The 13103-nt window shown below is 44.0% G+C and overlaps 1 protein-coding gene across 1 annotated transcript in view; it reads left to right on the forward strand.

Annotated features, from left to right (window-relative positions):
* The window catches only part of ITPR1 (inositol 1,4,5-trisphosphate receptor type 1), a 354215-nt gene that overhangs the window by 238235 nt on the left and 102877 nt on the right, over nt 1–13103 (forward strand). Inside the window, exons 43-44 of the mRNA XM_054245889.2 lie at nt 138–270; nt 2252–2442. Coding sequence (XP_054101864.2) covers nt 138–270; nt 2252–2442 — 324 coding nt within the window. The remainder of the gene's footprint in view (nt 1–137; nt 271–2251; nt 2443–13103) is intronic.

Here is a 13103-nt window from a genome sequence, read left to right on the forward strand (position 1 = left end):
TAAATGCTTCTATTGATTATTTTTTTGCCAAGTGAAACTCAGCCAGTTATAACTGAGTACCCCTGTGTGTTTGGAATATTCTTCATTCAGTTATGCATTAAATGCAGAACTCATTTTATTATCCTGTTTGAATTAAGGGTGAGGCACTCAGGCAAATTTTGGTCAACCGTTACTATGGAAACATCAGACCTTCTGGAAGAAGAGAGAGCCTTACCAGTTTTGGCAATGGCCCGCTGTCACCAGGAGGACCCAGCAAGCCCGGGGGAGGAGGTAGGCTTCGTGGTGTCATTAGCTTCATGTGTGAATCAAGTGTGTCCTATGATAGCTGCATGTTTCCGCCTAACAGGTTGAAATGCTAACAGCAGATGAATTTGTGTTGCAAGTGTATTTCTTAGCCACTTGTTTTGTCTTGTGGTCTGCCATCGAATTGATTTCTAAACATATTTTCCTGCAAACTAGCATTTCCCTGCAACTAAATATTGGCTAAGCCTTTTGCTCCTCCTTCCCATGCAGTGACTATCTTGGTGATATTTGAATGATTTGAGGCATTTGATTTTATTGCAGTTTGTCCCATGGTTATTAGGACTCCTGTCTTCCCATAAAATGATGAGGATATTGGCACTCAGGATAGTGAAAGCTGCCATTTGTTATGCATCTGCTGAGTGCCAGGGGCTTTCCTAAGTACTTCGCATTCATCTCATTTTCACTTCCCAGTTACTCATTATATGATAGGTACAGTCTATCCCAGGTCCACGGATGAAATGGAAGCTTGTTAGTGGCTGGTCTGTAATTTCAACCTAATTTCTAATTCTAATTCTAATGCCCATGTTGTATACATCCACAAACTCCTGTGGAAGTTTACAAAAAAAAATCCATGTACAGAAATGCTTACTTTAAATCATTTTCAGCACAGTTACAGGTAAAAGATACAAAAATATGGAACCTAAAGGTGGATCTATCTGGCTTATGTTTTTAGGTGAGCTAGCAGCTCAGTGCTCAAAGCACAAATGTGAGTTGTCTGATTTCCTGTCTTACGGTGATGACTGTGAGGCAGCTTCAGATCCTTGGTGGGTTCCATGCATAGCACAAAGATACTCAGTATTCAGTAAATTTGTCCTAGCAAATGCTAAGAAGGAAGCTTGTCTTTCTCACTGGATGAAAACTGGAAGTACAATTCATGGTGCTATGCAGGCTTCAGTGAAGATGCAGTTCTCATGGCATCCCAGAGATGGGAACTGGGACTTTCAAATCCAAAAATCGATGCAGAAATTCCTCACATAATCTCTCAAAACCATTCTCTTTACTTTCTGTAGTGAGGTCATTTAACAGTTATGTGAAGCCCTTGGGGAGACATCATGACAGGGATTTGGCAATGCAGGACAGACTCTGCCCTGAGAAGCTGTGGCAGAGAGGATGTGCAACCCAATTTCTACCTTGTGCTGTAGACGTAAGGACAAGTCAAGGGCCAGCAGCATAAAGGATGTGACACTGGAATTGAGTTCTGCACGAAAGTACAGATAGACAATTTTCTGCTTTTTGAAGCTGATCAGCCCATTTCTCCGTGTGCGTTCATGTTTTAGTTATTGCCAGTAGAAATGCAAGGCAAGTCCTTAAATATGTACCTTCCAAACACAGTCAGAATCCATTCTAAATGGCATAGGTCCTGTCTTCTTAAGTATCTTATCTCCTCTGAAGTGTGGTGAGAATGGGGACTTTGTTTTGTTCACTCCTCCATCCCCAGTTCTTGGCTCCATGCCAAGCTGTGAGCCAATATTTGCTGAATGAATGAATGAACAAATAAGTTATATAAAGGGATGAGTTGGGGGTTAGAGTGGGCTTGTTAAAAAGAGGGCTGAAGTGATCGTCATAGGCTAAGCTTCCTTGAGAGTGTTTGACTTTGGTTCGTTTCTTAAACCAGTTCTTAATTCAGCTGCAAGTCATTGTATTTTAATGTAAGGGAGAGTCTTTGCTGGCTGGGTTTAGGTCCCTTGCTGGAAAAGTATCATTCTTTTTTCAACTTACCTGTCTGAATTCAAATACCTTCTCTGCTGCTGACAAGCTGGGTGTGCTTGGACGAGCACCTTCATCTCTCCATGTTAATAATCAGTACTTTCCTCGTGGGATTAAAAGGGTTAAAAGAGATGAACATGAGTAAAGCATTTAGTGCATAAAGTGTTGGTGCATAGTAAGTATGCAGCAAACATTAGCTCTTCTGATTGTGTTGAGTAAAAATAATATGCCATCTTCCTAGGGGGAGGTTCCGGATCCAGCTCTGTGAGCAGGGGTGAGATGAGCCTGGCGGAGGTTCAGTGTCACCTTGACAAGGAGGGGGCTTCCAATCTAGTCATCGACCTCATCATGAATGCATCCAGTGACCGAGTGTTTCATGAAAGCATTCTCCTAGCCATCGCCCTTCTGGAAGGAGGCAACACCACCATCCAGGTAGGAAAGAAGCTTGGCTGCTGGTGTGGCATCCCTGCTGAGCAGAGGAGAGTCTGTTCTGGGAGCCAGATGCCTGGGTGGTACCAAGGCTTGTTTGGGAGACAGCTCATTCTGAGGGCACAAAATTCTGTTTTGAAAAATGAGTTCTAGTATCCTACTGTGATCATTTGGTCATAAATCAGATTTGGTTCCAAAACATGAGTTACATTTGAAAATTGATAAAACACTGAGAATATGCAAAGGAAGTTGGCCTAAGATCTAGGATGTAGTGGGCAGTCCATAAACATTTGTCGAATTAGTAAATGATTGCATGAAGTTTATTTATGGTTTTTATCCACAATTATAGGTGATCTTATCACAAGATGACCAGAAGAGTTTAACTGTGTGTGCTGTTTAGAAGATTTAATTTTTATGTATCTATAGACACTGCAGCTGCTGCTTACTAGAAATTTCTCCACCTTTTAATTGAAAGTTTAATAAAGCCAAACCAATTTGAAATAATAGAAGCCAGGCTATATTAGTAAAAAATGAATAGATAACTTTTTGAAAGCTAGACATGATATATATTTAAAACTAATAAAAACTCAAATTCTATTTCTAGTTCACTTTTTATAGATGACCTTAAAAAACAATTTTCATGATTTTTTCTTTCATAATAGTCATCTTAGAATAAATTTTAATAATACGTAAATAACATTTATGTACAGTTCCTTTAAATATTCTTCATACCTCCTTCATATACTCTTCCTTCTTTGTTAGCTCTCTGAATAAGATGTTTTTTAGATGTGTGTCTATGTACAGACTTGTGTACATGTACACACACACATATATTTTGATAAACGCTTTATTGAGATATAATCCACATATCATAAAATTCATCCTGACGTATATATTTGACCTGACATATTCTTGGCCTTGAATTGAAATTCAGAGTCTCGGTTAATGAAGTCTTGGTTCTTTGTGCAACTTTGGAAAGGGTGTTTCTTCCTGTGAGTCACTGTGCCCCGGGCAAGGGTGCCTGGCTTGGCAGGTGCAGCACAGGTGAGATTTCAGCCCCTGCTTGCTCCTCCAGCCAGCACCCTGGTGCCTTGGCACAACCTGTGCAGCCAACTGTAGTGGCCCCTTTTCACCTTCCAATGCCCACTTGCCCCAGTGTACACTTTTGAAGTTCATTATCATGCGTTGCACCAGGCTGGGATTTGTGGCAGTGAGTTAGGCACCTGGGCCAATGGCAGGGCCCACTGCTTGTCTAAGTTTTCACATGGGCATGAGTCGTACACGTTGGGATTGCTTTTTATCTTGTCATATCAGTGTGGGTGAGTCCTGCAGTCCTTCTCATCACTGGAATGTTGCCCCGCCACTGCTGTGTTCTGGGCTTCTGTGTTGGGGTGGAAGCAGAGCTGAAATGTTCCTTGTCTTAGAACCACATGATTTCCTGTGATTAGAGCAGTTGAACTGAATACTCATTGAGCCCTTTCTATGTATGTGTTGCTATGCCAGGGGCGACGGGGCAATGGTTTCCAGACATGGGAGCCAGTTCATCTATGAGAATTTTCTCCAGGCATAGTCAAGTGTGGAAAATGAGGACAATGTGGTGAATTTGTCATAAACCAATGTATTCAGTTTGAAGGCCTGGGCATTTTATCCTGAGATTATATCTCTCCAACCTTTATTTTTGGCCATAGGGCCTTCAATGAAATGGTACTGATTATGGATGATAGATTTTTTTTTCTATTAGCCAAATTAGAAGTTGGAAACTCTAGGTTGTTATTTCTTCCCTTCCCCAAACTTTAAGGCTTTACTAGTTTGAGAAATCCCAGAATCTCAGTCTTTAAGAAATTGAATCTCTAAGAAGGATACAAGGATACATAGATGTGCACATAGGAAGCTATGTCTCAAGGATGTCCTTTAGTGCCCTCCAAGAAGTAGAAGTGAGGCTAGGGAACTACCAAGGAAGAAGAACCAGCATCTCCCTGAGGAGTGTGCAGAAAGTCTTTCAATGAAATGGGCTTTCAAGGATGGGCATGGGACTGAAAGGTGGAAATTGGGCATGGACCTGGGGCATGAAGAGTCTTTGTCATATTCTGTGGAATATAAGGCCCAGAGGTGTGAGAGCAGCAACTGGGCTTCCAGAATAGGGGTTGGGTCCTTCAGACCAAGGAGTGCTGTGTAGAAGAAGTAAAAAGCCTTGGATGGGGGTTGGGGTTTGTATGCGGGAACAGTGCAGCCCTCCAGGGGGCTTCAGAGCTGTAATGGAGGACTGTACACCTGGCAGCATAGGACAGGCAAACTGAGGAAAGCAGGATCCAGAGGAGGCAGTCTAATAATTAAAAGTTAATTGGAAGTAAGTTAGGGAAGAGCTGAAGAGAACCTGAACTTAAATCTCTGATAAAAGAGGTCATAACTTGGGAGAGGATGTTTTCTCATATTGGCACAAAAGTGGTGGTGGAAACACATTCAGCCTCTTTGGGTGGTGGTTACATGAGTGTGCACATGTTTAAAACTTAGTGATCATGTCCTTTGCAGGGACATGGATGGAGCTGGAGACCATTATCTTTAGCAGAATAACACAGGAACAGAAAACCAAATGCCGCATGTTCTCAGTTATAAGTGGGAGCTAAATGATGAGAACACATGGACACTTAGAGGAGAACAACACCCACTGGGGCCTTTCAGAAGTTGGAGGGTGGGAGGAGGGAGAGGATCAGGAAAAATAACTAATGGGCACTAGGCTTAATACTGGAGTGGTGAAATAATCTATATGATAACCCCCCCATGACACAATTTTATCTATATAACAAACTCGCAGTTATATCCCTGATTTTAAAAGTTTAAAAAAGAAAAAAAACCTCAGTGAGCCATATGCTTAAAATTGGTGTGCTTTACTATACCTATGTTATACGTCAATCAACAAATAAAAGACAGAACAGTGGGGAATGAGAATCTGAACCTTGCTGGGACTAAAGTTGTGGGGTTGAGGGACAGGAGATCATGAACAGAGAGAGACCCTGTCACTCCTTGCACCAGGCCTACACCTGGACCCACTGATGCTTGGTAAACGTTGGCTGAAATGGCACCTGAATAGATGTGAGAGAGAAGTCAGAGGTCCCAGTCGGCCCTGGGCTTGGCATTGGGATGACCAGGTGCCCGAAGTCACCATTAATTAAGAACAAACAATGAAGTGCTCGGGGTGACGGAGTCTGAGGGCTGCCATTGCTGAGGCTCCTGGAGAGATGATGTCTGTGGCTCTGGTGAGATGCCGTGTTTTTCATGGAGCACTCCTGATGGTAACGGCCAGGCACTCAGAAGCTGTTTTTCCTTCGAGTTCTTTATCTTGTAAAGTAATTATGAATATTAGTTTCATGTTTTCACACATTTATTACTCATACACCCAGGCTCCAGATGAAATGCCACGACGGAGTTACAGGGGTTCAGCTGCATGCGGAGTGGGGCTATTTTCTCTTAGGAGTACTCGGGGGTGGTGTGGGGGCCTGTGGGCCCATGGCAGAATGGAAGGGTGTTGCCCTAAGGGGCTGCACACACATGCTCTTTTCTCCTCCCTGCTTCTGTGACTCCTGGGGGGCCCAGTCTAACCCTGTGTCTCATGGGAAGGCGATGGTTCCAGGAAAATGTCTTCTAGCCCCTTGGCCCCAAGCTTCTCTTTCTCTGGAGAAAATGATGTGGAACTAGGGTTGTGTCTGGGGCCAGTTAAGGACAGGAACCCTGAAGCCCTGGGGGAAGTGATTCAGAGTTTCGTCTTGCTGTTGAGAAGCTGGTTCAGAGTAGTAAGTGGCCAGCTGGGAAGTGAGCCTGATTTGGGCTGAGACTGCAGGGCAGCAATGAATGATTGCTGACATGCTTGCTCCACTGAAGACACGGGGGTTCTGGCCAGAGCTGGCAGAGCATGGTCACTTCCTGTTCATTGTACTGTGGAGGGTCCCAGGAAGGGAAATGTGTCTGTCATGAGGTAGTCCTCTTGAGATCCATGTTTCCTGATGACAAGTGGTAGAAAGGGGAATTGCAGGGAAGCAGGTAGCCCTACAAGGTTCCAGAAATGTATACAGTCATCCCTCTGTGTTTGTCAGTTCTGCATCTGTGGGTTCACCCAACTGCAGATTTAAGATATTTAAGGGAGGCCAGGCGCAGTGGTTCACACCTATAATCCCGGTGCTTGGGGAGGCTGAGGCAGGTGGATCACTTGAGGCCAGGAGTTCAAGACCAGCCTGGCCAACATGGCAAAAACCCTGTTCTACTAAATATACAAAAATTAGCTGGGTGTGATCGCAGCTACTCAGGAGGCTGAGGCATCAGAATTCTTGAACCCAGAAGGGAGAGGTTACAGTGCCCTAAGATTGTGCCACTGCACTCCAGCCTGGGCAACAGCACAAGATTCTGTCTCCAAAGATAATGAAATAAAATGTTTAGAGGGAAAAGCAATAAAAAAAATAATACAACAGTAAAAAGATAATACATTTTTTTTTTAATGCAGCATTAACAACTCTTTACTATCCCTGGGCTTCCGTTCCCATGTCTGTCAAGTACAAGGCATAAACGGACTCCCAGATTCCCTGCAGCTTTGAAGCAGGTCATTTCAGCGATCGTTAGATATTTTCCCCCAGGAAGTCTTAGAACCCAGTGGTGATGGTCAGCTGGTTCCATTTCTGAAGTCTTCCCTGGCTTCTGGAAGTAATTATTAAAAATAACTGTGATTAGACAAACCGTAGTATGTTTACACTGTGTTAGGCATTATAAGTAATCTAGAGGTAATTTAAAGTATACACGAGGATGTCCCTAGGTTATAGGTAAATAATACACTGTTTTATGTAAGGGACTTGAGCATCCTTCGATTTTGGTGTCAGCAGAGGTCCTGGAACTAGTCTTTCACAGATATGGAGGGACAACTGTATTGCCTGTCTGAGGATAGACCTGCAAAAGAGCCCTTATGTTTAGTAGCACCTCCCCTCAGGATTCCAAACATGTTTCAAATGGAGAAGAAGAATGAGACCTGCTTTCAAGTGCAGTTTTGTGTGAGATGAGGGAAATTATCCCTGGACTTCTGTTTCCATGTCTAGCATGTGTGAGGTGTAAGCGGACTCTCAGCTTCCCTGCACCTTTGAGTCAGTACATTTCAACAATCATTAGATACTTTACCCCAAGGAGTCTTAGAGCCCAGTGGCAATGGTTAGCTGTTCCTATTTCTGAAATCTTTCCTGGCTTGTGAAAATAATTATTAAAAATAATAGTGATTAAACCAACCACCATGCATCTATATAATGGAATAGTAGTCAATAAAAAGGAATATATTGATGAGCACAAGACGTTGGATGTCTCTCAAAAGCATTATGCTGAGTGAAAAAACATCAGTCTTAAAAGGTGACATACTTTGTGGTTCCATTTCTATGACATTTTGAAAGGGCAGAATTCTTACAACGGAGAACAGATCAGCATTTGCCAGGGCTAGACGGGAGGGGAGAATTTTACTGTAAAGGAAGAGCACAGAGGCGTTGGAACCATTGTGCGTTCTGCTTTCAGTAGTAGTCACAGGAATCTGCATGTGTGTGAGAAATCATATAGCGGTACGCCAGAAAAAGTCAATTTAGCTGTATGATGATTTTAGAAATTAAAAAAGTTAAAAAAAATGATGATGACAACCAGCATTTATTAAGTGCTTACTCTGTGCCAAGAATTATGCATAAGGGCTTTCCATGTATCATTTCCTTTCATCTTCACAGCCTCCCTATGAAGTGAAGGGCCATGATTATTCCTTTTTAGAGGAGGAAACCAAAACTCAGAAGAATTAAGGAATTTACCGCAAATCATACAAAGTAGCAAAGCCAAGATTTGACCTGGGGCAGCCTGGCACCCCAAATTCCTCACTACCTTTCCTCATGGCTTCATTCTTCTGGATCTGAGGTAGGAGGTCAGGTGCTTTAGGAAGCAGGCTGACTTGGGTCCTTCTTACAAGGTTAATAACTGTCATCTCCAAAGGCAGGTGCATAAGAGGTGTGGGGATGGGTTCATGACAGCAGAGCTCAGAGCTCAGTAGCAAAGACAAATATGACTAGTATATGGTTTCATCTTGCTTGGCAATTTACTGTTTAGGAAGTCCTTTCATCCAAAATATCTCATTTGAGTCTCTCCGTTGGCCTGTGGGGCATGCTGGACCTGCATTATCCCCATTATAGAGATAAGGAAACAGAAGCTCAAGGAGGTTACGACTTACTCAGAGCTCCAGAGCTGGACAAAACCCACAATAAAATATCCTATATTTCTTGTTCCTCCCACCTCCACCTATAGTTATCTGTCACTGAGTAATAACCACCTGAAAATTCAATAGCCTAAAGCAATGGCCATTTTGGTTCCTGGCATGATTCTGTGAGCTTGGGCTCAGCTGGGTGGTTCTTTTGCTCTGTGTGATCTTGGCTGGGTCTGTAACCATCAGCGGGTTGACTGGTCTTAGAACAGCATGGCCTCTTGTATGACAGTGGCAGTTGGTGCTGGTCTTTTGCTAGGAGCTCAACTGGGGCTACTGCCTGGAGTGCTTTGGTTCTCCGTGTGGTTTGGGCTTCTTAGAACATGGTGACTGGGTTCTGAGAAGCAGTGTTTCAAGAAGCAGGAAGTAGAAGCTACTAGCCTTTTCAAAGCCTGGGTTTAGAATTCCTAGAATGTCACTTCTACTACAGTCTATTGGTCAGAGCCAGACCCGAGGTCAGCCCTGTTTCAAAGGTGGGAAGAAAAGTTCCAGCTCTTGTTGTGAGGAGGGCATGTGTATAAAAAGAGAGGGAATTGTTGGGGACCACCTTTGGGGACTGGCTCCCTCACCACCATCCCCATTATAATCGATTGAGCCCCTACCATGGGTCAGCCAGGCCCCCAAGCTGGATGCTTGGGGATACCATTGTCTCTACAGTTGAGGAGTTTGGATCTCCCTGGATGCTCAATCCCTTCTTTGCAAAAATGTTGACTCATCTTTCTCCTTTTGAATGTTGTGTGAAAATCTAATCCTGCCTTAAGGATAAGCTCACTGGGAATCATAGCACTCCAGAAATTCTAGATTTCATTGTTCAGACCCTAGAGGACTCCACAAATAATGACATACAGTGCTTGCTAGGCACTCTCATGGAGAGTTTGCTCCCTTGTTAGGAAACCCTGCCATCCATCACATCATCACCTAAAGCCCTGAAATGCCAGGAAGCCAAATACAGGTGACTTCGCGTTCTGGCATAATGGGCTCCCAGAGGTGGTGTCCCCAAGTCTCCCAGCATCTTCTCTCCCTGCCCCGGCTTCTCCGATGGTGACAACATCTGAGGAGAGATTGTGCCCGTGCCTCCCAGACTTCTCCTACCTGGCTGCCATCAGAGCAGGCTTCACATTGAACCCTCTGCTTATTGGAACAAGGAGACAGTACCACAGCCCATGGATTTTCCAGAAATGGGTGACATGTTGTCAGGTGATAGGATCACGCTTGTCTTGAAGAGAACTTCCTGCTTTCTTTTTCCCCACTCTGGTGCCACCCGCTTCCTGCCAGCCCCCAGAAGAAATATTTCCTTGTGGCTTGATGTTTTGTAGCAAGTGGGAAACTATAAAATAAGCATTTGCTTATGAATTAATTTTTGGCACATACGGGGCTCAGCAGGGCTCACGGCACTTTCATATCCGTCCTTCGAGTCCTTGCCAATTTCTGTGTTCCTTCCTCCTAAGATGTTCCCACCAGTGCCTGGGGGAAGTTCCCTTCGCTTCCTCTTCCTTACAGAAGGACAGGGGCTGTCCTTACCTGGAATGAAGAGGAGGAGAGGCTATCTCTGGACCTACCTAGCCTTTTATTTTATTTTATTTTTTTAAGCCAATACTGATGTTTTGGGATACATATGCTGACGTGACCATAGAGAACCTCTTGGCACATTATGGGGATAGATAGTTAAACATTTTTTTGGACTAATTGCTTCTGGTTACAGAAGCATGGGGAATTTCATGTATCAAATGGCTGCCCACATCTATTCCTATGCCAAAGTCTAGTCTATAGACACACCCAAAAAGCATTTTCTTTTCTGCACGTAAGCAGCTAGAGATGGAAAATATGAGAAGTGCTCCGTCAGGAAACTGGCCTGCAAATTCAGCAGAGAGAGCAATCCCTGGTTCATGAGGTCTTTCCTACACTACACTTTTTTTTTTTTGAGGTTGGCTTAAGAAATCAGCCCAAGAACCAGTGTTAGATAGGAAATCTCACACCCCTTCCAGAAGAAGTCACTGCCGGAATACATTGGTTGGGCTACCTCTGACCCCAGTTAGCAGAGAGATGAGGGCAGAAAGGGCAATTTGATTTGCCTCTGCTGGAAACAGAAGGCCAGTTTGCAAGGAAGAGCAGCCTTGGTTTGACAGGGCAGTCACCCTGAGGAGGAGGAAAAGACTGGTGTGTGAGCAAGTTACGTAAATGGCTGTTGTTTTTGGCAGGGAAGTCAGGAATGAGTCACTTCTGAGCGGTGTTTTCTAACCTCAGGTTTTATCCATGTGGGAAAGGAGTGGAGCCAGCCGTGGAGTCAGGGTAGCTCTCCTCCTGTATGTGGGGATTTGAGAGCTTTTGGCATTAAAGAGAGAGGCAGTGACTCGTCCCCAGCAGGCATCCCCAGAGAACTGCCTTTCCAGTGAAGCTGTGAGGGGTCAGGACAGCAAAGCCTCCCCAGGTTGGCTCAAGGACCAGCTTGGCTCCTTTGAGAAATGGTGGCGTAAAGGTTGGGGACTCAGGGAGGACCCCCTGGAAGGAAAGAGCCTATCACATGCAGGAACTTGGCCTCCAGACCAGAATATTTGTGCTGGAATTCCAGCTCTGCCCCTGCCAGCTTTGAGTGACCTTGGGGTTTGTCAGGGCCACTTTGAAACTCAGTTGGCTCATCTGTAAAATGAGGGTTGGAAAAAATCTAGTCCCTTCCTTATGGAATTAAAGAGAACGTGGGGGTAAAGTGCAAGGTCCGGTAGACATGCAGAGCTGCTGCCAGGGCTGCTTATTTTGTGGTGTGGGTACAGCCTGGGTTCAAGTCCTGCCTCCTCCATGCCCACCTTGAGACTCCTGGCAAAGTCCACCTCACTCACCCCATTGGTTCCTGACCTGGTGAACAGGATAGTGACAGTTCCCACCTCAGAGAACTCCTGAGATGGTTTCACAGATGATACAAAGAAAGCACCTCATGTGGCATCTGGCCAATACAAAGATCTCAAAATGATATGGTTCTTATTTTCATTTATTCATACATATTTTTAAGAGATGGGGTCTTGCTTTGTTTCTCAGGCTAGACTTGACCTCCTGGGCCCAAGTGATTGTCCTGCCTCAGCCTTCTGAGTACCTGGGACTATATTGGTGCTGGTCACCATGCTCAGCTCTAATTAATAATATTTATTTATTTTAAATACAGCTGTATTTTATGAAATTTGTTTTCTCTCTGAAATCCTACTTCTGATATTTTCTATTTTTGTATGGTGATTTATCATCCAGCAGGCTTGGAGGATGCTCTGTTTTATGCTATTTGCACACTCAATTGACCCAAGTCCCTCTAACTGTATATTAAAAATGATTTTAGAGCTCCAGGATGTTGGGAAATTTCATTGCCTTGGGTACTGGTTATTTAAGTTGGTGCAAAAGTAATTGTGTTTTTTGCCATTGAAAGTAATGAGAGACATTCTGGGATGAAGCAGAAAGAAAAAAGCAATCGAATCACTTCTTTGTGGTTTGAAGTGATCCCTGGCCTGGGCTACTGTCTTGCCTGTTCTTTCTGCCTTTCCTTTCTTTCTTTCCCTCCTTCCTTTCCTTCCCTCCTCCTTTCTTTGCCTTTGACCTAAACACCTCACACCCTTCTTCACCATTCCCAGGAAACTGGAGTGTCATTGAACAAGAGTCCTTGAGGATGATTGGTCTGAATCCAGGTCTTAAGAAAGAAATTCAAAAGTAGTTACATTCGTAGGTGTATGAGACTTGAGCAAGTTCTCCTGCAGAGGCAGATGGCAGCTCCCATAGCTCTGCCCTGGTCATCCTCAATGCAGCTCTCTAAGTGAGGGCAAACACTAGTCAATGCATGCACCTACTAGCATTCAGTTTCCCAGTTCAGGGCAAGAAATTACCTCTAGAATTGTCAGCATCATTCATCTGTGAGTCCTTTCAGTTTAGTTATAAAAGGCACATTCCCTTTGAGTTGGTCCCAGGGGAGAATGTGCATCCTGGTTCATGTTTCCAGAGGAGCTGGAGACCCAGTGTGATTTTTCTTCTTTCCTGAGTAGCAGAGCCAACAATATGAGCAGAAGTAGACAGTTATATACATCTGCTTGTCTGGCCTTCCATGAGAGGACTGTAGTTGTTGGGGGGGAAGGGGAAGGGGAAGGGGAAGGGGAAGATCTTTGGAAGCAGAACGTTAATCTCCTTCCTTCCTGCGAAACCTATAAGCAGGAATTTGTTTCTAAGAGATGTCTCCAGAGGGAAGCTCAGGATTTCCACTGTCTCTAAAATTTTACTAAAAGTGCAGAGAAAAATGACAGAGAAGCCTCAGAAATTGTAAAGTGAGCCATCAATTCATTTTATCCCACTCATTCCTCAACGGTCCAGATACTCATTTCTTTCTCTTCTTTTGGGTCTAGCAAGAGGTCTGCATTCTTTCTAACTTTTCTTAGTGACTTAT

The sequence above is a fragment of the Callithrix jacchus genome, chromosome 15, assembly GCF_049354715.1.
Source record: "Callithrix jacchus isolate 240 chromosome 15, calJac240_pri, whole genome shotgun sequence".
Taxonomy (NCBI): domain Eukaryota; kingdom Metazoa; phylum Chordata; class Mammalia; order Primates; family Cebidae; genus Callithrix; species Callithrix jacchus.